Consider the following 24,956-nt stretch of genomic DNA (forward strand, 5'->3'; position numbering starts at 1 on the left):
TTCCTGTATTTGCCATACCTAAGGATCATACCAAACTTTGAAGTGATTTAACAGCAGACAGTCACTAGCCAAAAAAAATAATTTGAAACTTCAGAAGCTATAGAAATTCATTGTTTCTTTTAGCTGATTATATGCTTATAGCTAAGATTATACAAGACAAACTTTAATAATTGCTGAAGAGCAATGAGCATAAATTCAAGCTGTCTCACAGAAAAAAAATTAAACAGTCTACAAATTGCATCTCAAAATAAAGTGCACTAGCTACACTGTGCTAAAAATAAATGATCCTGCTACTAGTCTACTGAAATATTTTATTAAATCTCCTAAATTGTGATCCAAGGCTCTGGGATTAACCCCCACCCAGTAAATCTGGTTAAAGAGAGAGCAGAGACAGCTTACAATTACATAGTTACCAGAAGAAATCCTACATTTTACTTCTGAAAAAGGACAAAACAGTTCTCTCTGCTGTGTGAAAACATATCCTCTGCCCATTTAAACAGCAGTCAGACCACTGCAAGACATCAAAAATATCTAACTGCCAATTCAGGCAACAGGTTTAAACCCACCAAAATATTAATTATTTTTCCCAGCAAGCATAAATAAGCATTGCTAGAAGACAGCAAATAGACCAGAAGCATGGGAAATTAGAAAATCTTCAGGCTGTTAACAGTTACAAAATACTATGATTTACATGTAATTGGGATAAGGAAGTCAGACATGGCCAAAGGTTGAAAACTATTTCACTGGAAATCTCACTCCACAGGTCCTGTTGGCAGCCTGGCCTTTACCTCTGGCCTGGCCTGAGCCTGTCCAGGTGCTCCTGCATATCCACAGGCAGGGCCAAGGACTTCTCTGCACAGCACTTGGATCGGGTCATTATGGTTGAATCGACCTTGCTTGCTCCTGAAGCCTCAGGATGTCCAGTTATGCACATTTCAGATTGTGAAAAGAGCTAACGCATGGAGCACTGGACAGCCAGCATTTTGGAACTGATGGAAATACAGAACTTGCCAATGTTCAGGAAGGAAAGATCATTATCTGCCAAGGAGCAAAATTATAATCAGAATATAAGGCCTGTTTTGTAAAAGTGATTTAACCAAAATTTGCCCCATGTAAAGTAACTATAATCTATAATTAATAGAAAAGTTGTGTATTATTTATTTTATATATAATTCTAATTTTGAAATTTATGAACTATTTTCCCTACATTTAAATTTTAAAAATAGTTTCCCCTTACATGTCCATCAGCATGGACAGTTGTCCATCTCACAACATACTACATTGCCCCAGAAGAAAGAGAAGGAAGATAACAGATAAACTGGGAAATGCTGACTTAATGGGACAGAGCTTTTCATACTTTGACAACTCAGTCAGGGGTTCTGATGACATAATCAAAATTAGACCTCTTTCTTCAAAAAACAAGGACTTTGCTATATTTCAATTTTATTCAGAAAATAACAAGGGAATAAACAGTTTGGGTTTTTTTTAAATTGAATTCTACGTTCTTTTTTTTCTTTTTTTCTTAAATAATGCCTTCTCAGATTTCAAGCTATTTGGTAACACCTGTGAAGGTGGTTGTATGTAAGCCCTAGAGTTATTGATGACTAATGAAATACTTCTCTTGGAAAATACAGAAATATTTTCAGTTCAAGTGTTTGTTCAGATGAGAGGTTTCAAGTCAGTTGGCAGCACTTCAGTAAAACCTCAGAAAGCACTTGAACCTTTCTACCATCTTAGCTACTGGATTCTTAACCCTTCAGCCCACACATATCTTCACTTCAGTTTCAGTGCAACTAATGGGTATTACAGGTTTTAGTCCTTGGGGCAGTGTCTCTTCCACTTCAAAGTGGAAAGTGTCTCTTTCCACTTCAGCAAAAAAAAAAAAGGGCATCTGAACACAGGCATGGGAATAATGTCATTTCCACCAGAAACAACAGTAATCTCTCTTTTTAAAGATACCCTCACTCTCACATGCAACAATTAAATATTCTTTCTTATTTTGCACCAGTAAGTCAACAGTCAACTCCAACATGGATTTCTAATCTCGGTCCCCACTAATTGTACATTAAATTGTTGAAAATAAATTTTCCTCAGACTGTCCTGAACTGCCTGAGGGAGGAGTTCTCCATAAAAACCACCGAGAACAATTGCTTTTCCTATTTTTCCTTAGAACTGCTGCAATTGCTCCAGAAACATTGATAGTTTAAAAAGAAACAATGCTTCTGTCTGAGAAGGCACATCAGCTGCAAGTTCTTGGAGGCTGGGAGAGCAGCAGGGTCTGGTCCTTCAAGTTTGCCACGCTCCCTGCCATGTCCTGAGACAACTGTATTGCCACTGGTGAGAAGAGATAATTGAGTAAGTTTTGCTCATTTTACACATTCCTGTGTCACCAGCTGCCTGTAGCCTCAACAAATTCCTTGAATGGCTTCTTTGTATTGCTCCTCTCATCCTGCCTGCATGCTGCCTTTACTGCCAGCCCATCATCTCCTTGTGGCCTGCATCTCCTCTTTTGCTCTTTTCTCCTTCAGCCTGGCAAGGGCACTGGGGCCCCTGGCTCTGAATTTATGAAAACAAACCACAACAACAGCCTCAGGGTGATTTCTCACCAGATAAGCAGGCTATCTTTGAGGTAATATTTTGAGATGCAGGCACAATCTTCTTTACAAACCCCAAACTTTTGGAGAGAACTGGGGACTCTGAGCACAGTAAATGACAGACAAAGTCACCACATCAGCAAGCAAATTGTTCCTGTCCTTTCAGTGGCACAAACTTTCAATCCTGTCCAGATTACCCAAGCTAAAGTCACTCCTTGAGCCCTGCACTTTGAAGAACATTGTGGTAAAATGCCTCAAAATAGAAAGAAAAGTCAGAAGCATAAATTGGCAGATCGACACTACTTACATGAAAGTGAAGGGTAGATAAAATGTTAATGTACACATTATTTTAAAAGCTGGTTGAAATTGTTACTCTGTCACAGCATTATTAGTGAACAGGAGGCAAAACTAAGGATCTTTTTTTGAACTCTCCTTCACAAAACAAAAATTCTTTACTTTTTTTCCCTATGTCTATTAGAAATTCAAGAAGACAATTTGCTGGTTTTAGGATGGTAAACCACTGTCAGAAATATTTAGAAATACCTTACATTTCCCATGGCACCAAATTCTCAGGGCTATTCCCTTTCCATGTTTACTTAGATTTGAAACTACAATTGTGCTCGTGGCTTATGTAGTTCTCTCAGTTTGCTGTTTATTTACAGCAAATAGAGATCAAATAGAAAGGGCTTCTCCTTCTGTACCTTGAAATTAATCCTGATAGATGCTCATTATAAGTAGTCTAAAAACTAAAAAACAAAATAAAACAAAAACCCCCACCACCTTCCCTTGTATAGCATCTTTTTTTTTTATGGCAGGATTTCCACATATGCAGGGAAAGTGTCTCTTCAACTGGAATGAACTGTCATATTAATGGAAAATGGAAATTTGCTATTTAAATCTGCAGCTGATTTCTACATCATCTGAAACACTACAAATTGCATTTCTCATTATAAGGAAAAACAAAATCACTTGGGAAATTAGTTTTACTTCTCACCTTCTTTGTGTTAAAAAATGTAAAAAGTCTGAATTGAAAAACAGTAATAATTGACAGACTATTTCCCCAGCAAAGGGTTATTACGGGAACACATAAAACTGGACAAGCATTCTAAATTCATCCTATTAAAAAAAAAAGGAAAAAACCCTTTTTTGTTTATTTTATGAAGGTATAAAATAAAAACCTTTTTCTCCTACAGACTACAGACTTGAAAAGACACTCTAAAATGTTCTGTTAAGATCTCACTTATCATCAGTGCTGAATTCAAATGAGTTTCAAACACTGAACTATCACTTTGCAACATATTACTTACCAAGGATTACTTTAATTTTCATCCAGTGCTACTAAAAATTCAGCTCTCCTCCTCTGCGACATTATTGTGTACATAATGAACTTTATGATTTCTTACAGGCACAATCTATTGCTTTTGGTTTGACTTTCAGGAAGTTTTCCCCAAGTAATTTTTCAGCAAGTGAAGAAAGTCTAAATAAAAGAACTTTTCCTGATGAGATTTGTCATCTTATTTTATTGCAAGACAGGATACTTAGGTTTTTAAAATATTCAGTGTTCTGAATAGATCTTTGCAGAGCAAAGAAGCACACTTAAGAAGCACTCACCCTCGTGACACCTCTAATATGTTCAACATCACTCTTTGGAATTAAAAAACAAACAAAGAAATTAAAAAAAAAAAAAAATCCCTGTGTAACTTCTTTTAGTCATAAATCAAACTTGTGGAGGCTTCCACGGGTCTATGGAAAAAATACTTCACTGACCAGGTCAGATTTCATTTGACTTTGGACTTTGACTTTCAAAGTGAGAGATCAAAGATGCTGGGGGAAAAATATCCCAAATGCTGCAGGGTGATCCATGTGGGGAACCACCTACCCCCCATCTCTACCTCAGGCAATCATCTTTGTGCACATGGATTTAATGCTGTCTTAGAACTGACAATACTTTCAAAACATCAGGAAGGCCAATGGCAAGTATTACTGCATCATTCTGGTTAGAGGGTAAAATGCTACAGAAAAAAATTGGGTGAGTAATATATCTTCTAGTCCATTTAGCAAGATGGTAGGTAAGAAGAAACATGAGTGCCAATCCCAGGAATGCTCCCCATCTAATTTCATTCCACCTTAGTTCTCCTAAACTGTAAAGGAAATGTTCCCCCATGAAATACTGAGGTTAACTTCTTATGTGATGCTACAGAATCCTTTTATTAACTAATCTGAAAAATATAATCAACAAAACTGCAGGGGAACATTACATTTCCTGGGTCTAGAGCCTGGGCTTCTTTCAGCAGCCTGTGTTGACTCAAAGGAAAAAAAAAGCAATTTTCAAACAAAAAATAGTGGTGAACACGTATCTTCAGCAACTATCAAAATAATTTCTCAAAATTACAAAAAAAAACAAAACAAAACAAAACAAAAACAAAAAAAAAACCAAAAAAAACCAAACCCCAAAAACTGAAAAAGTAAGCAAAAGAAAACAGCAAATCTATTTCCCTGAGACAGAGCTAAGCACTGAGAGAAGAGTTGAGGGTTGAATTCCAGGTTTGCACAGCTCTGTAAGTGGGTGGTTGTATTAAATACACTTTATTCCAGCATTTTTAAGCATTCTGAACACTTCTAACAAATAGTTGGAAACAAGAACTATCCACAATTGACAGAACAAATGTAAGCAACAGCAACCGTACTAGCAATTATGTAAAATGTGTCTAGGGAATTTCCCTCCATCAACTAAGAAAACAACACTGAAGAAAACCATATGGGGATGAAGCACACCATTAAAATGTTTTAATTGTTACATCAATAGGAAAGTGTGAGGATTTTTTTTAGATTCCATTTCTTAGAGACTATGCATTTTTATTCTTTACCAGTTGCACAAATACTGTTATTTTTACATTCATGGAATTTAAGAGCAGATACAGACATGAAAGGTGAATTTTCTAACCATATTGAGAAATATTCCAAACACTATTACTTGTCCATTTTGGAAGTGATGCAGCAGAGTACTATCAAGGCAGCATCTTAAAATGAAGAAATTACTACCTCAATCCCCACCTATCCTGAAAAGTTAGTTTACTAACATGCAGTACTGCAGGAAAATTATTGTTATGTTACAATTTTATATAGACTTTATTTAACAAAATAATACCAAGCTGAAGAATTTTTTTCTCCAAACTTTTAGATTTAGATTGACCGATAATAAAAGTGAATCATTTGTAGGATTTCATTTAGTAAGATTTGGAGTCTTTTTAGGATTTACCAAAATATTCAGCGATGTTAATGTCTACAATAATTAATCTCAGGAAGGCTCTTTGTTGTTCTTGGGGTTTGGGGATTTTTTTGTGTCCTTGGGTTCATTTGCTTTTACTACTGCACATCACTCTTCCCTTCGATAAACAAAATCCAGTGCAAGCAAAGTGACTAGCCAAAAATAAGTTCATTTGCAGGGGTACACTCCCATTTGCAGGTTCTGGTCTTTGGATTTTTCATGCTTTGCTGAGCACTTCATTTGGGTTGGCAGATTCGGATAGTCATATGGTGACAATTCTCATTTTCTGCAGCATCTGATATGTCCACTCATGGCATCACTGACAGCTAAAATTAGATATTTGGCAAAGTAGTCCTAGAAACTAAGGGCTTGATCAAGTTGCCTAATTATAGCTGCCTAGTGCCATTTGAGATGCCCTGGAGTACCCCCAGCAACCACAGAGACCTGGCAGGTATCACACAAAACCTACAGGAGACCTGTGGCTCTGCAGAGCGGGAGCTGTAGGCAAGGAAGGATAATCCCACAACATTTCAAAGGGCACAGAACCTTTTGTTTAGACTCATTTAGGAACTGAACACTATGTGCTTGCCACTGGGATATTGAAGAGATCAATTCTCCTGTCTTAGCTTGTTCTTGAATCATATTCCATCTCTTTGCAGGTGGGTGCATGAACTCTGTTGCTCTGTGCCTGCTCTCTGGCACAGAGCACAAGGAATAAAAAACAGGAAAATAGGTCAGAACAAGCATTAATTTTGGGGAAGTGAAAGGGTTGGTAGAGAACCTCTTCCAGGGAATCAGAGGGAGGGCTTGCATATTTTCCTCATATTCATCTTATCACTGTTTACACAGAGGAAAAAAAAAAAAGATCTGCTTAAGGAATTGTTCACGTTAGTTCCTATTGTGTTATGGGTTTTCCTTGGAGATGTCCAAAGCAAAATCCAGTCTTGCTTAATTTGTGAAATTTGACATGATTTCAGACTGGGGTTGATAAGGTTTGTGTTTAGGGAATCCTGATGACATCTCTCTCTAAAGATTGTAATTCTTCATCCACCTCTCTTTTCTGACAAGATTGTATAAAAGTAGTATAAAAAATTGCTTTATTCTTCTTTTTCACATTAAGCAGAAAATGGCTTTCTTGAGATTATGCATTTGCACTGGACTCAAGAAAACAGACCCCTGCAGAGCATGAAATGACACTGGGGGATATATTTTCCTTGACATACTGGGCATTTTTCATCTAAGGCAGCTCTCCACCATTCCTCCCCCTTTTTCTTTTTAACATAGTTATGCAGTACCTCATATCGGCACTCATTCTTATATTCTCCTTAAAAAGAAAATGAGCACCAACAGTACAGAGGGACAAATAATGCTTATCATAATAAAAACATTATGGTCTCAAGAAAGTAAGCACTCTTTGGAAAATAGTATGAAAAATACAATGCTCATGTAGTTTCCCTGTGGCCAAAATTTCAAATTTACTCATGAAGGTGTAAAATATTTCCTAGAAACCTGCTGAAATTACATAAAATCTAATAGTTTGATGCCCAAGGCAGGGCTAATAAACCTTCCCTACTTCAGCCCAACAATTCAACTGCCTGAATAAACAATACTGAACAACTACCACCGCTCAAGTGCCTCCTGAATATTAGATTCTTTTCTCCAACAAAATAAATTTCATTGAGGCCAATATTGATTCTGACTGGCATATATTTCTGTTCAGATCAGCAATTTACTTTTCTTTTTAAATCTGAATCAATATACATTGGTCTTACATTTTTCTGATAGGGAAGCTGCTTCTTAAACCCCTCTGCATTCTGCATTAACTCAATCTGTTCAGCTGCACAATGGAATGGTTAAGATGATTATTAGTGATATGACTGAAGTTATTTGCTCACCATCATTATAAAACAGTGCATTCAGAGCACGAGCTAGAAATAGCATGCTTAAAGAGTGGCTAAATGGAACAAATGTTTAAAACTAGTGTGTAGTTAATGAACAAGGATATTAATTGAAGTACTTCTCAGTCAGAAACTGAGATTAAAAGCTTGCTGTTGAGTAAAGACCATTTAAGATATTTCAGGACCCAATGTAGATTGGTGGTGGAATGAGAGCCATGCCAGGAGTTCCTGGCAGTTGGTGACTTTTGTGGGTGGAATGGTCACCACACAGCACAGCCTCACAGGCCCAAATGCCACCTTGCTCTTACTTCCATAGAGAAGCTCAGAGGGTGTGGAGCCTCCCTCACTGGAGATATTCAAGAACCACCTGGACACAATCCTGTGCCACGTGCTCTGGGATGGCCCTGTTTTTATGAAAACAAGGTCCAAGAAAATATCTTGCACATCAGAAATTTATGTCATCTTAATATTAAACAAAGGAAACTTTATATTTGTTTCAATATTAGAAAATTATGAAGTATAGAAACATATTAATACTTTAATAAATATCCAACATTTAGCAGTCCCATATAGTTTAAATTCTAGATAGAAGGGATAATGTCTGGAGAATTTTAAAATATAAGTTAGACTGTTAGACAATATTTAGAACAAATTTTAACAAATTACATTTGGATTAAGTAGATCAGGTATTAATTTATTTGTTTCATGCTTCAGCTGGGGTGTTAAATCTGTCATAAGGCTACAGAGAAGAAAAATATCTTAAGATGGATAGAGATGGGACAGTTTAGAGAGAAAATTAAAAGTTTATGAACTGATCACATATTCCAATGAGGGAAAAAAAATATACACTTCTTATTAAAACCCTGTGGAACCTTGATGCAACTATAACTTGAGTAGCACCTGGCAGTGTCAGGTAGGGTTTCTCGAAGACTCAGATCTTTTGACTTCTAAAATAGTTACAAATAACCTAAACCAGTCTTTTTTTCTCAATCACCATAGCAGGATTAAACAGTCTGTACAGGGAAGAAAGCTTTTCAATAATTTTTTTATGTATGACACTAGAGAAATGATGTGGCATCTAAGTCACTAAATATAAATCTGGTGAAAAGGTTGTTTAATTTGCTATGTGTATTGTTTAAAAGTAAGCATACAAAGAATTTGACAATCTGAATTTTCTGTTTATCTGAGAAAGTGTACACCTACTCCTTATACTTGAAGAGAGATTTCCTGTCAGCATTCATGAATTTCTCTCTTGACCCTGAGCAGCAAGAGATATATTGCAAAGGCAAATGTTTAAAGTTTATATCAATATACACGTGGGACAAAGGTAATTTACTCAGTGAAGGAAAAACCCCCTGCTACATTTAATCATGCTCAAGTACATGGGAAAGTGCCCTTACAGCTGTTGTTTCTCTCTGCCTTTTTAACCCGACTATTGAGAAGCCCTTTTCTTCTCATGAAACACCTTAAAGCCAAAGCCTAATTAAAATAGTAAAACAGCACTAAAGCTAGTGGGCAGACTTATCTCCAGTCACTACAATTTGCAATTAGATTTTGGGTGAGGGTACAGGAAATCAATGTTATGGTCACCCCTTAATGAGAACATAAACACTTCCATATTAAAGGATTATTTTCTTAAAATCCCCACAGGTAGGCAGGGGATTATTGCACCTGTGAAGGAACAAAAACATAGCAAAGAAAATAGCGGGAAGCAAAAAAAAAATCTCTTTGCCTCATGTGGAAATGGTATTTTCCTTTCTCCCATGATCTCAAGAAAAGCCAGATGAGGACAGAAAATAATAGTATGTATACATGTGGTCAAAGCAACAAGGTCAGGGCAAAACTCAGAGCTATTCTGCCTCTTTAGAACCTCCTGAATCCGGCTTGTTTCAGTGTACTGATACAAGAGATAATAAAGACACAAAGAAGTCTATGTTGGCATCAAACACCTTCTACTTTTGATCATCAGTGAATGCAAACAGGAATGTCTTGGTGGAGGCCAGTGGGACTTCATCACCTCTGATCATGTGAGAGCTTGGCTGATTGTATTCTTCAGACAGAAACTGCAAGTGTATATTTGGGGGCTTTTAGAGAGGAAGAAAGCAAAAGTGAGATATCTGTGGGAGACATTCTGCACAGCAATAGAGACTGGAATCTGCATTATGAATATCCAATAGCAAGGAGTCTCACACTCAGCTGCAGATCTGCTGATACCAACAGCATCACTGACAATCACTGTAGTTAGAGACTTCATTGAAGAAACCTACCCTTCCTCGTGAAATTTAGGAATTGTATAAAGCAAGAAAAAAGCTTCTCCTTACAGTATGTAATTTGCACAGAATGACTCTCAAGTTTCTCCTCCAGTCCCTGTTTTGACCAGCAGCTAATGCTTTGTGATCACTAGCCTTGTTTACTTCTGCTTTTCAATCCCATTTTATTCACTGTCATTTAAAGCAGAATAACTATTTTTATTTTGATTTTGTGAAATTAGATGGTTTTATTCTTCCAGACTTGTAAAAATTAACAGGGTTGGTTTAAAAAACATTCATTGAGTGAGAATAACAACTCTGTTTGGTCTTGGATTTTTGGTGAGAGAGGGAGACAGGTTACTGGGTTTTTTAGAACAAGTTTAAATACAGAAAAGAAAAGTCCTTAAGAATGTTACAGCTAACAATGTAAGTTCACTTTTGCTGAAAGAGATTAGATTTTTTTCCTGCCTTCTTTATATTTGACTTGTTGTTTATAGACTATTTACCTGCTCTCCACAAAACTGATTGGCATTTTTCTTTCTGGGTGGGTTTATTCTTCCTTTTACAGGGGAAAAAAAATCTTTACACTTCCCCCCGCCCCTTGTTTTTTTTTTTATCTTAAATGAGGAAAAATATTTTCAACCATGCCAGTTGCTCTACTCAGAGGGACCACAACCAACACAGACACCCCTTATGAGGTTAACAAGACTAGAAAAAAGGTGTTTATTCACATGGAACATCTTACAATACAATAACAAAATTGGATGTAGTCATTCAAATAATTTAATTTGGTTTTAGTCAGTTAACAAGATTTCAATGCCGGTTGTCCTTTTAAAAGCAGTTATTAATGAAGCCATACAACTTAGCCATCACAAAAGCTTAGCTTTCTTTTATTAATGTTATATGAATTTTTTGTTTGTTTGTTTCCTGCTTCACTAAAATTTCAAGAAAAACAAAGTGATTGCCATGTGGTACAGTCAGTCCTGGAATGGCAGCACAGCCTTTTATTCCCAAATTCTGAGAATTTTTTTAAATCTAGACAGCAGCCTGTAATTTCTCTGAAGGGAATTACACATCAAACCATAAGCAGACACAGTGTCCATAATCAGTTTCCCTATTGTACAATACTTGGCTGTAAGAACAACAAATCAAATGCTTGTCCTCCTTCTATTGCCCCTTTTACCTTGAATTAACTCCTCTAGTAAAAAAAAAAAAAAAAGGGGGGGGGGGGGCAGGAGGAAGGTATAGAGGGGCATATGGAGTGGGCCCAAAAAAAGTCATGGCAAAGAATCACAAAATTACTCCATTTTGCATTTCAGAAAAGTCAAGATGACCAAACTTTGGCTTCATACACCCTCTATTGGAAAGCATCAAGTTTATGTCTCTCTTCCTGATGTAACTGAGCATGCAGGAGGAAGTGGGGAAGCATGAACATTTAACTGCCAGAAGAGACAGGTATCTATTCCATAGATCATTGCATTTTAAGGGAGGAAAAGATCTGATGAATAACTGCATTTGACATTTTTGACTATGAGGAGCAAAAAGGACTGTTCAAAATTACTCGACAACATCCCTTTAGCATCACACCAGAACTCACAGGTTTCTCTGGAAAGGCACAAGTGTTATAAAATTATCAGCAAGTAAAAATAGGAACTGAAATAATAAGACTTTGCTATGATACACACAAGCAGTAACCTGATTTATTTGCCCCACAGGTGGGATTTTTTTTTTTATTTTGAATTAAATGGCTTTAAAATAAATCTGTTCATTTTGTGTAATTCTCATGTAACAAGTATTATGGGACAAAGCTGCTCTGCACTTCTACATGACCACAGCTAGAAACTGTTTGTTTACCCAATGCAGAATTTTGTTCTGTAAGCAGATCTCTTCTATCATTAAGTTATTAATTATATATTGAATATATTCACTATGGGTTGAAACCCCTATGTAGCCTGAGTATCTTAACTTGGTTCTGGACAGATTTGCTCTTTTAGGAAAGAGTGAGAACCTTCACTCTTCAGAAAAAGATTCTGAGCTACACTTCTGAAATCTTAGCCCCCATTTTCATCACAATGAAGAAAAAGAAATATTATCTATGCAATGATGGATCTACTATCACTGCTTTAAAATCTACTGTTAGAGAATGCTAACACATCCTTTTTCTCACATAGTAGTGCCAACAGATTTTTAAGACTGAAAAGGCAATTCTATCAAGCTTCAATATATAATGAATTCTTTTACTTTTTAACTTCCAAACAAAATATTAAGATAAACAGCTTGACTTGGTATCAGGCATTGTTCATCGTATGCTCTCCTTTACAATGCTACAGCTTTCACAGTTCTGTTTGTCTTGCATAATGTACCGTATGTGGGGCAGTGAATTACATTTCTTTTCAAGAGACCATGCTGAATTACTATTTCTTTCCCAGGACTCAGAGGTGAATAATTGCACCTGTCCTCCTTAAGCAGACAAAAGACATTAAGCAGCAGCCAAATGGAAAGAAAGATTTAAAAAGAAAATCACTTTATAGTTTGGCAGGAAAACAACTCAATCCAACCTTTCACCCAGCTGTATACAATATGAGGATTTTCTTGCGCAGCTACTGAAGAAAATGAAGTCTTCAAAGAGAGACTGCCCTGATAACAAAGCAAAAAATTAAGGTGCTTTCTAGAAGTTTAAAAGATCCTACTTTTAAAATAAATTCTTGACAGTACAAAAAGAAAAAAAGAAAGAAAAAAATAAAGAGAAAAGCTCAACTACACATCTAAGTGTTTGTGGGCAAATGTTCTCATTTACAGGATACAAACAAAGAAATAAAATAGGATGGGGGAACAAATAAAACCACATGGCTTTTCCAAGACCACACAGAGATGCAGTAGGAGAACCTAGCACAGAGCAGAAGTGAAGATGCTAGAACTTCCCGACAACCTTGACAGTGTGTCACAGGTTCGTGGTATCATTTAGATTGGGAAAGACCTTCAAGACAGAATCCAATTGCAAGGATTTTGTGAGCATGCTGAACATAAAGGCTGAGTCTTGCTCTCCCTGACTGCAAGCAGCTGGCAGGGAGATCTGCAGCAGCTCTGGTTTCAGGAGAGCAAGCCATGCTGGCAGGCATCCAGGGACAGGTCACCAGGGCAGAAGGACAGAGCCTCAACAGAGTATTTGCCTTTGGTGCTAGGAAATTCCTAGCACCTGACCATGCCAAAGGGCTAGTTCTCAAAAAGACAAGAAAAAAGCATGAAAGATGAAAATACTGAAGATAATCTCTGCAAAGACCTTTGTAATATTTCCAGACCCTTACAATTTTTTTTCTCTTGCATGGAAGCTGACTATATACCCAAGGGAGAGAGGTATTTGTACATAAATGGAAAAATATTCTGCTCCTTGTGAAACCTAAAGGTTGTCAGTCTCTTTGGCAAAAATCCATCTTACGGCTAAAAAGGTAAATGCCATTGAAAAAACTATATTAAAATATTGACAGCACCCAAACAAAGTAGAAGCAAAAAAAAAAAAAAAGGAAACAAAGGAGTGATGCCTTGAGGGGAGATGTCCTTGCAGAAAGCAAGTCCCTTCTCCCAAAAGCACAAATGCCTGTATTTGACATCCTTAATGAGAACCTGATACTGCATAGAAGAGAAACACTGGTGGAAAGCAAAGAACATAACTAACCATACCTTCTTTCAGCTAGAATTTTTGGGCTTCACTAAAACACCTCCATCACCTTATTGTAACAGGTTTTAGAACAAAAGCAAACACTGTCTAGCTATATACGTGGAAAAAATACAGAAAAGAGACAGGTTTGACAGATAAGGTAACAACTTGGAATGAATGAAAACCAAAGCTTACTGCCATTCTTTTCCTCCAACAGCTGCAGGACCTTGGGAAGGATCTCTTTCAGTACCATTGCTTCCCTTCCTATTTTCTGTCCCATCTAGTTACATGCCTTGTGATAGGGACTTTCTTTTACAGTAATTTTGATACAAATCTGAGGTCAATAGAGTCTTTATCAAGGAAAAAGTCAACACAGCACTGTGATGAGTTGTCCCTGGATTTCAGATATAAATAAAGCCTGTTATTTTGTGGATCTCTATTTTTCCTCTCAAAAACTCAAGCTCCCTCCTTGAACAGTGATGAAGAAATACCTTCTACAAAACACCTTCAGTCTCCTCAAAATGAAGTTCTCCTACAGAAACCTTTAAACTGGACAAAAGTAGAGAAATTCATGAAAAACTTGCCCAAGACTGACACACAGATCACAATGTCTCTCAGGTATCTCTTTTAGAGGATTATACACCTAATAAAAGCAAACCAAACATTTGAACAAAGGTGACAAAGATGAAAATTTAGATTGCTTAACAAATTAAGCATGCAAGGAACTCTAGGATTTTGAAATTTTTTAGATCATATGCTCACAGCAGAGTGTTTAAATCACTGGTGGAACATATGTCAGAAATCAGCAAGGGACAAATGATTCTTTGGTCAGCATTTGGGTTTACAGTAAAGCAACATTTGAAATTTATCAAGGGTAAAAAACTGAAATGTCATCAAAATAACATTTCAATTTTGACAAATCAATATTTCCCACAGACATGCATTTCTTCCATCTCCCTTTGTAAACAGAACTTGCTGTTGACAGTGCTGCTGAATAGCATCCCTGGTGTAAATAAATCCTCAAGGCAAGGAGATAGGTCTAAGGGCAAAAGGAAATTTTCATCCCTTATGCCTTCACTGAATTGGGTGGGTTTTTATTAAATCAATAACCACAATTAAAATTAAGAGAAAGAGTCCATCAGCAAAATGATTTGAAGTAGTATTTTCTCATACTAGTACAAAACCCTTCACCCTGGGAGGCTGCAATATAAGGAAGTTGCCTGAGTGTGTTAATTATTTAAAATGAAAGCAACACAGTTGCTGGCCTTTTGCGATAATCAATCTTTCAAAAAGTGTCAGGTGTCTCCAAAACATGTGACAGGTTGGCAGTTTGTAGCATCTACTGTCAAGACCTAACACCAGGATTTTCTCTGGAGCCTGAAGGAACTCATCACCTCAACTAACAAATCCTAAAGACAACCTGTCTGGCTTACTGAAAATGAGATGGAGAAGCTAAATTAGAACCATACATCTCCTATTTGCTAAATTAAAGCAGAAAACCAAAACAAACACTGGAAGCGTGTATATACATATATATAGACACACATTCATGAATACAGACAGAAATGCATATAGAGATATGTATAGGTAGATATATATCTGTATCTGTAAATTATAGACATTTACTAAGATCTGTATTTACTCCCTCCTACAAGCCTATTTTACAGTCTAAATTTAGGGAATTTTCTTCTCTCAAAAAAAGAAAAGAAGAAAGGAAGAGGGAAAAAAAAGCAGCATCTGGTTTGGGTTTTAAAATTCTCTTTCTGTCTCTTCTTCCACTTGAGTACGCAAGAATAAAAAATGTAGAATCAGCAAGAAAATTCTTGCTTCCCATAGAGTGTTTATAAACAAAAAGTTCCCATCTGCAACATAGTTAGTCAACCATTTATTAGCATTTGGAGGTGATAAGAAACTTTCTAGCAGTAGTTATTTTAACAATAAATAAATACTGTGGATATATCTGTGTAAGTACTGTCAGTAATTTCAAAGATCTCAATTAACTTTCCAATGAAGAAATCTTTCTTCTTGAAAATAAGGGCACTAGTTATTTGCAGGGCATTTTTTTTCTTCTAATCCTGATAGCATTAATTGTTGAAAAAAAAAAATTGTCCTATGTTTTTTGCAGAAAATTTGACTTTTTTCTGTTAAATGACAGGAAACTAATCAATAAAAGGCATCAACAAACATCAATCAAAAAAAATTTAATCTGTTAAGATTTAGAGAAACAATGACAAAACATAATATGCGTGATGTGTAAACAAGTAGAGGATACTGGAAAAAATAACATTAAAACAACACTTACAAATATAAAAAAACCAGAATTCTGAAACCAAGCATTTCTAAACTCACTTACATGGAACTTCTCCATTTCCCCAGAATTTCTGAAAAATATTTGTTGCGAGTCAGTTGAAGGGTTTTGCGTAATCAGTGCTCTCCCTACCTTCTGAGAGGCACTGCCCTTTTGGAGCAGGGCATTCAACTTCAAATTGTAATTGCCATCCATCAAAAGTGTAATTGCCATCCACTCCAGAACACAAAACTCACTTGGCCAACCTGAAGCACCCGTGAGCAGTGGCCTTTCACACACTCCACAGACCTGGCAGGCAGCATCCACAGCACTGTCCCTTAGCAGGAGCCAAGCAGAGCCACAGGCAGCATTTAACACAATTATTACAGCATCATCTACGCATTTTTGAATAAAACTACTCTTTGAGGCGAAATACACTTAACTACTTTGGTTAGAGTTATATATTGCTGGTGAATTTTCCCTACAACACTTCACTAAAGTTCCATGTCAAAGCTTAATGCACAAAACGAATATGCTGGGTAACTCAAAGGCGAGATGCAAAACCCATTGGTGGATTTTGTGATTTTTTTTTTTTTTTTTAAGGCCTGGCCAAGTTTTAATGGACTGTCACACATGAACTATTATGAAAGCACTACAATGAACTGAGCTGATAAGCTGATCTGATCAGAATTAACTGCATGTGATTGCTGCTTTGAAAAGCTGGCCTAAAGAGGCAGCATTGAAAGCAATCTCACGAGTCACTGGTACCGCTTGCCTCAGCTATAAGTAAGCACAGATGGTGAGAAAAGTTAATTAAGAGACATATTTGTTTGGGGGTTTGAAATTTCCACCCTCTCTTCTCCAAAGAAGCCAAGCCACAGTGAAAATGTGTTTTACGTTAGCGGCCTAATAAGTTCATGCTTTTGAGGCTCTGTTCCTGTAGATGGAGGTAATAGATAAACAGAATAAATAATTTACGTCAGCAGTTAGCATATGGATTTGCAGCTGATCACTAAGCTACTCCTTCCACCTGATAGCTACAACATCTCGTCAATTAAAAATATTCCTTTCCCCACAATCCTTCATTACTTTTCTCCTAACTGGCACAGCTTCTCTCTTATAGCACAACTCTACCTAGCAATGGAGACGCCATCCTTTTGATTCTCACTTTAATGACTGCCTCTTTATTTTATACTCTCACTTGTTCTTGCAGGATTTCATAAGGAACATGTCAGCAACTACATAAAAGAGCTTCTGGTGATACACTTCTCTTTTACTTCTGGTTGGGAACTCTCTTTCCAACTTCTTTCCAGCCAGTGCTTGATCTTTCCTCAGATTAATTAATGGGGGAAAGCTGGGGCCGTCACCAACTTAAGATCAAAACACATCCTTTACACTTTATATACTGTAAGACTGTGACCAAAGTGACATCTGGCAGATATTTTGCTCAATGGTCCTTCAACAGTGTATAATTTATTGGTCCCATTTCCACTTTTTTTCATCTGTGGCCGTTATAAAGACAAGGGCTAGTAGCACCAAAGAAATACTGGCTAGAAAATGGTAGGGAGCAATCTCACATGAAAGGCCTATGAAGGTAAGAAAGGGTTAACATCAAGGACAGAGAAAGCCAAGACTTCAGAACTGCAAGTGTAATGGAGAGGTTCTTAGAGAGACACTTCCCAATTCATGCCTACTGTACTATTTATTTCCTTTCCCATCACTGCTGATTATAAGGATGTGCATGTGTAAAAAAGAAGTTTCTTCCTCTCTAATCAGACCAGCTCTACTCCACAAATCCACAATCCACTGTTCGTGACATTACAAAATGAATCAGGCAGGAGGCTCAAGTCAGATCAGAAAGTGACAGCTTTTGTTTAAACAGATATCTCAGAAATTAGTGATGACAGGATTATACTTCATAAGCATTTCACTCTTTGCACTTTGTCTCTAGGACAGGTGCAACAAAATTACCCACTGGAAATATCTTAGTATTAAAAACAACACAAACCAAACTGATCTTTTCTACTTGTATTTCTAGAGAAATAAAAGTCTCTTTGGAATAGGATACATGTGCTATGTATTGCATGCTTCCTGAATTTAAAGAAAGATGATTCTTAAAACATTACCTTTGCATCATATTTTGTATGATGTGTGAATTCGGTATGCATCAGTAAATTGCTTCTGTCAGTCTTATTTTGGTGTTATAGAACCAACTTTGAGTAGACTATTTCACTTATAAAAATGTGTCCCCTAATTAGGATTACATTTCAGAGAAGAGGATCACATCAGAAAACTAGAAATTGACAACCAACTCCAGCCCTGCACTGAGAACCTTCCTACATCATTCTGCAAAGATTTTAGCCAGAAGCTTGATCTGTGTTTGATATACAAAAATGTATATATACACTTAAAACTAATAAATTATTCATTATATATATGTATACATACAAATTGATAATTGTAACTCACACCCCCAGATGATTCCTAAACATTGTATTGCCTAATCCCATAAAAATGGTAGGTTTTCTAATTTTATAAATGTATACAAAATAAGTTCTTTAAACAGTCAATCACTGAGAGCTCACTACAGATGTTAATCCAATTTGTGTGGTAATGATCAAAACAGTCAGTTTACATAAAGCATTACAGCTGTGCAATGCTGCAGTCCAGCAGTTCTGTCATCAGCAATGAGGCTTACCTACCTGGAACTGGAAATTTTTCCGATGGACTCTGCATAGTCATGCTGACAGTGAGTAAGCCCTTCCATTAGACTTGTCCACAGTGACAGTGTTTCTCCCTTTCTGCTTTTCCATCCAAGGATTGATTGTCAGTGGAAATGTGTAAAAGGAGCTACAGCTCCTTCTACTGGGTCTTAAGGTTTCTAAGATTAAAGATTTGAGATCCTACAAGGGCTTGCAGAATTGAGTGGAAGAATGCCAATAGTGTCTCATAGCGCTCTGCATCACATTTCTTTTTAATTCTGCTTTTCACATTCCAACTAACAGCATAATTTTAGAAGCAATCACGCATTTAAAGAAGCCACAGAAAGAAGTCTGGGGACAGACTGTTGGAATAGGGACTGCTAAGCAAACTGATTGTCTGATCCATATATGACATCTCAGATGTAACAGCTTGTAAACATTATGTGTAGAGCTCCAAATAATAACTCTACAGATTTAACCAATCATGCTTTGAAGGCTGTCACTGATTTAGTGGAGCATGACCAAATCCTGTTAGAGTGCAGAATAGATTCTAGCTGAAAGTCTTACATACACTGGGTTGGGTATCTAGATAAGGATTTCAGAGACATTTTGCATGCGACAGAGATGTATGCACATAGAGAAATTAATACACACAGCTAAATTCACCATCCCATGGGCATACAACAAAGGTTTCAAACCCTGTAAACACACTCTGTAACAGTTCTGTCTGCTTCATCAGAGAGTATCACATAGCCAAATTCCTTCATAAGTAAGGACTGACTTTTACAAAGGTGAGCATGGCAGGTATCTGAGACTGCTACATGAATGTCCAAGAAAGGCATAAAAGATTCCCATACAATTTCAGCTGGAATACTCCAAAGCTAACGAGATCTGTGTTTGTTTTATCATTTAGAGATGTATTTCTTTAAAAGAATAGAACAGTCTCAATAGTTCATTTGTTAGAGTTAATTCAATGAACAAGATTTCTGAAGATCTGTGAAATTCTCTCATCATTCCAGCAAAATGTGGGGAAAGGGAAATTAAGTGAGTCTTTGAGATGTTTAAAAAAGCATGGGTAGGAAGCCTGTGTAGATGTGAGAGTGCTCAAAGGACACTATTAGTCAAAGGTTCCTATCTTGCCCAGTGGGGATAATCAGAATTACTTTGTCTATTTTTTATCTTCCTGTGTGAAGAAAGTTCAAGAGAAAAGCATGACTAAGTGTCTTCTCCTATTTTGAGCAAGACATGCTGTATTTTTCTGGCTGTAAGCCTCTGAGTGTGAATGCCAGAAGAATTTCAAGCCCCTAATATCAAAAATAATTTACTATGTAAGGGCCATCTACCACATTATCATTTATATTAGTATACACAGATCCTGCAGGGTATCCTGCTTCCCAGTCAGAAATTAGCACCTTCTTGTTTGTTCAAAAACTGCATTGCACTGTTGACTGGGTTGATATGCAGTCTGTTTTTCTCTTAGATAATTCAAGAGCTGAAAAATGACCCTGTTTAAACAAATTTCCTGTTCTTTTCTTTCCTAGGGTGGAAAGACTGTTTTTAATCAATGGTTGGAGCACTATGGAAAAGAGATGCCAAGGGTGCTCTCTGATAAAACAAAATAAAAACATCACCTTTGGCTCTGACATACTCAGGACCAGCCAGAGTCATAAGGGTCTCTTAACACTGCACTTTGTAAGATATATTTTCTTTCATTTAGATTAAAAACAAACAAACAAAAAAATAACTAGAGAATTTTTTTAACTTATATTTGGCCCAATTAAAATTAATCTTTTTTTGTCTCCTTCAGCTTTTTTTCCAAACAGTAGAGAAATCCAAGGCTTTTCTCTTGGTGCTATCTTCAGCGACTAATATCTTTAAGTCCTCCAAGGGTAGATCCAACTCCCTGACATTTGTCTGCCTTGAACTTGCAAAGCACTTGTAAGTTTGTTAGCCTCCAAAGTGTCAAAGAACTGCAATGATCTTTAGAAATATTCCACATAGGAGGTTTTGCAGAAACAGCTTCATACAGCTCTACAACTTACAACTTGTTCTGGTGAACCTGTGTCAGATGAGGGCAAATAAAATCCTCTGAAGTAAAATAGATACCCAGTTGGGCATGTAATACTGGGAAGATTCACAAATAAAGGAGCTCCTCTGTATCCAGCTTTTATTATTGTCATTTACCATAAAAAAGTTGGTTTGAGCCCAGATTAAACAAACCCAAATAGAAACAGGAACTAGACTAATTCTAACTTCATAATATACAATGAAACAGATATCCAACCAAATATTAAGGCTTGTTTTTTTTCTTGGAAACTTGACATTTATTTGATGCTGCAGAAGGGAGGAGCTGAATTTCCTGGTGTGCCTTGCCCCAGACCTGCTTATGGACTCACCCTCAGAGAACAGAGAAGTAGGGAAGGTATGGAAAAAGTGTGTGATCACAGTAGCAGGTGCTGCAATGGCAGCTAACCTGTTACAGCTTCTTACCACCAGCTTAAGAAATCTGTCCAATCTCTGCTGAGTAGCACTGCAACAGCTCCTCAGATGAGCCAGAAGCAAGAAATGTGCCAAGTTTTGCAAATGTCTGAACCCAGGGACACTGAGGGCAGGGCTAATCAACCAATCTTGCACAAAGTTTTATGCAATTCTGCACATTCTAAAATCTCTGCTTTTCAGCAATCAGATAAATCAACTTCCAGACTGAGCTATCATTTCCAGTGACTACATATTAAGATGCTCAATGAAACAAATATTGTAGAGATTGCATATGTACAACCTATAGATATTTTACTATATTATTCTAGTGGAGCTACCCTCAACTTTAGTCTAAACAAAGGAAAGAAGAACTGTGGAAGTGGCTTGAAAAGACTGACTTTTCAATTCAAATTTTAAGCTCTCTTCCAGGAAGTACAGGATTCTTCTTGTATGCTCTTTTGCTAAGCAGAGTCAAACCTTGAGTCACAGAGGGGATAGTGTTTATTCTAAATTATCAAAGTTAAGAAGCAGTTAATGATTTGAATACCCACAGTTTAAGATAAATTAAGCTGTCATGGGACTCTTTTTGAGCCGTCATTCTAAACAAGGAAAATATCTGTGCCTTTGTGATGTCAAATACTTTATATTTCTTCACTACAGTTTTTATCATTTTCAATGACACCATAATGGAAGTGAGCAAACAGAAGAATCTATAGAGATGTTTCATTTATTCTGAGAACTCATCATCCCAGAAAAAAAAAAAGATTTTACAAATTTATTCCTCTCCTTTATTTCAATTACCATGTTAATATTTGAGACAATTCCTAACGCAAACTTCTGGCCAGAAGTCTGTTTGCAGGTAAGATAGCAAACCTAAATTGAATCACAATGATCTTGCAATAAGACTGCATATCACAATTTCCATTCTGTACCAAAAGCTGCACTTTCCCATTTCCTTACTGGAATTCACTATAGGATGGCAAAACTTCATTACGTGCACATGGCAGGAGGTTAAGATGCTATGTCTTTTAAGAAGTTCTATAACCAACTGTCCAAAGCTAAGTTCAAATCCAAACATTAAAACAACAAAGTGTGGAGTGGGAAAGAAAGGAAGATTGCTTACACTAATGAGATTTTCCCCCATTAAATCTCTTGGGGTCTTTCAAAACCAGAAACTACATGAATGAAAGGGCTCTGCTATAAGCAGTCAACAACACCAATACAACAAAACTCACCACAAGCCTATAGTTGTGACCTTTTCATGACTGTCCAATTAAAACACACAACAACACTGAGCTATCCTTCCCCATTCTTTTTGGCCACCAGTTCATGCACTTATAGAAGACCAGTAGTCTTTGCTTAGCAACAAGATTGCATGTTCACCACTGATCACATAAAAGATAAAGTAATGAGTCTAAACAGATCTAATTATGAGAAGAGATGCTCTCCTTCTCTGACTAATCCACACAATTTAAAATGTCTGAAATAGAAAGAATAATTCATATTACAGGCTCACCAGAAACAGAAATGAGGCGCTCTATAATACTGCTTTTCAGACGATGTTTCTGACACCAAAACCCGGGCATAAAACAATAATTTCATGCAAGGAGAAAGAATGCTAAATGTAAAAAAATAAATGAATTTTTACTGAGGCATAAAACTTTCACATTTGCTTATGTCTAAGACTCATTCTAATATTTTTTTAGAGTTAGGGCTAGTATAAGTGAGTTGTTCTGTCTGGCATAGGACAAAAAGACTGCTGCAGAAGGGTGCTGAACCATCAGCCCCTGAGTGCCTCCACCTCCCAGGGAATCACAGAGCTCATTCAGGTAACTGCAGAAAAGGTTTTCATTACTTACAGCAGGATGTCCAGCACAGTAGGTGTAGCTAGCATGAGACTGGTAGTGCAAGCTTGCTCTTGGAAAGGTGTATGTATTCCAAGCAGGTTGGCTGCTATTCCACTGGGAGCTAAAGCCAGGGCTCATGGTCACTCTCGATTTACTGTTTTGGTACGTTCTCACTGTGGAGCTGGACTATCAAAAAAGAAAGAAATGCAACGTAAAAATAGCTTTTAGGGTAGAATACAAATAATGCAGCTATAATTAATCATCACTGTGCATACATATAATGCCACATGGTCTGGAACTAACTTGAATGTTTCCTGTAAGGAGCTGAGGAAAGCACAAAATGGATTCCATCAAAGATATCAGTGAAAGAGCTGTCACTGTTAGACTGATGACTGTTAGACTTCAGGCTGGGATATAAATCAAATGGACAATCGATAAGTGATAGAAGTAAGGAGATGTTCTGAAAATGTGAAGAAGGTACAATCCCAAGATTAATTGTAGAAACCTCCATATCTTTTTAGTATATTGACATTTATTGAACAACTGATCAGCTATGGTCATTTTACAGTAAATGGCAGTTTGGGGCCAATGTTTAAATCTATTTCTTGAAGACTTGAAATCCCATCTAGTGGCTAGCTAAAGCTGAGCCATCACAAAGCTATGTATCAAATACACAACCTTCTAAGCACACTATAAAATTTCATGACATTCTAATTACTTAGGAAAAAAAAATCTAAAATCTTGATTTTTTAAAATTCAATTATTTAATCTGAAAGTAACCTGGACTACAGATATGTAAGCCATATGCATTCTTTCAGTTCTTGTCTCATTTTACTTTAATTGTAGCATTCTGCTTCTAGTCTTCATTTTAAGAAAAATATTCCTAACAAACATCTGCACTGTTAGGAGTGGTTTATTAGGACAGCAAAAAATAATCAATTTTCAAAAGAGTAGGAGATACATAGGAGTGGATGCATTTTTAGCAGGTATTTAGGTTGGTCTTCAAAGACATGCAAATGTACCTTTTATTCCATATTCTGCTCTTCATTTGGGTTTTGCTTGCTTTCTTTTTATTGGCAAAGGTGTTCTAAATTTCCCATGCAAATTTACCTCAGCTAATTGTAGTTATTATAAAACTAAGCTTATCCTTTTTAGAGCATTAAATTTACAGTGACCTTGTTTATACACTGAAAGCTCGAGAAATATGAACACAAATAATATTTCTTAGAAATGCTTATAAATGTCCCTGTTAACAAATTGATGCTATCAATTTCAAAAGCTATACTCAAGAATGACACTTCATTTATTTTTACCCTTCTTGCAAAGACAACTTTTATACAACAAATGTGTAGCATTAACCAAATATCAATATGGGCCACCATCAAACAAGGTGTTTCATATGACCCAAAACCATTCTTACCCTGAAGTGCTTACAAGATAAATGAGAAGGTCAGCTAAAGGATGAAAGAGCAGAGTCTGGTGTAGAAGCATGGAAAACAGCTTCATAAACATGACTTTCAGTTTGCTTTCAATGCTTCAGCTCAGTTTCATTGAGAGAGAATTAGAGAAATGGAAGGAAAAGAGAGCAGAGAAAAGACATACAAAAAGGTTTCAAGGACACATTCTAGCTGTAAAAATATATATGCTGTAGTCTTTCCAATTTTTAATAGCGTATTTAGAGCAGCTGCTTGCAGAAATTACAGGCCATGCTGGCATGGGCTGAACATGCCCTCTTCATTTAATTTAATTTTCAAAAGTTTAAGTACACAAAGTTTGACTCAGTTATCAATTGCTGTATAAACTTTAAGTTCAAGAAAAGGCCAAACGATTTCCTGCATGTGTTTATTTCCTGTGCCGCCGATTAGGAAGCCTGAAAAGAGCAGTTTCCGCTCACCAGCTCTCAATATCTCGACAGATTCGCCTCCCGCCCCCACTCCTAAGAGAAGGATTCCTGCGGTGTGATTTCTAAAGATTTAAC

The 24,956-nt window shown here is 36.7% G+C and overlaps 1 protein-coding gene across 10 annotated transcripts in view; it reads right to left on the minus strand.

Moving 5' to 3' along the window:
* Positions 1–24,956, minus strand: part of RBMS3 (RNA binding motif single stranded interacting protein 3) — a 703,155-nt gene that overhangs the window by 466,354 nt on the left and 211,845 nt on the right. For all 10 annotated transcript variants that reach the window (XM_031503883.2, XM_031503886.2, XM_077787027.1 and 7 more), the window contains one exon: positions 22,991–23,164. In XM_031503883.2, the coding sequence (XP_031359743.1) occupies positions 22,991–23,164 (174 nt within the window). The remainder of the gene's footprint in view (positions 1–22,990; positions 23,165–24,956) is intronic.

This window comes from Lonchura striata, chromosome 1 (assembly GCF_046129695.1).
Source record: "Lonchura striata isolate bLonStr1 chromosome 1, bLonStr1.mat, whole genome shotgun sequence".
In the NCBI taxonomy this organism is placed as follows: Eukaryota; Metazoa; Chordata; class Aves; order Passeriformes; family Estrildidae; genus Lonchura; species Lonchura striata.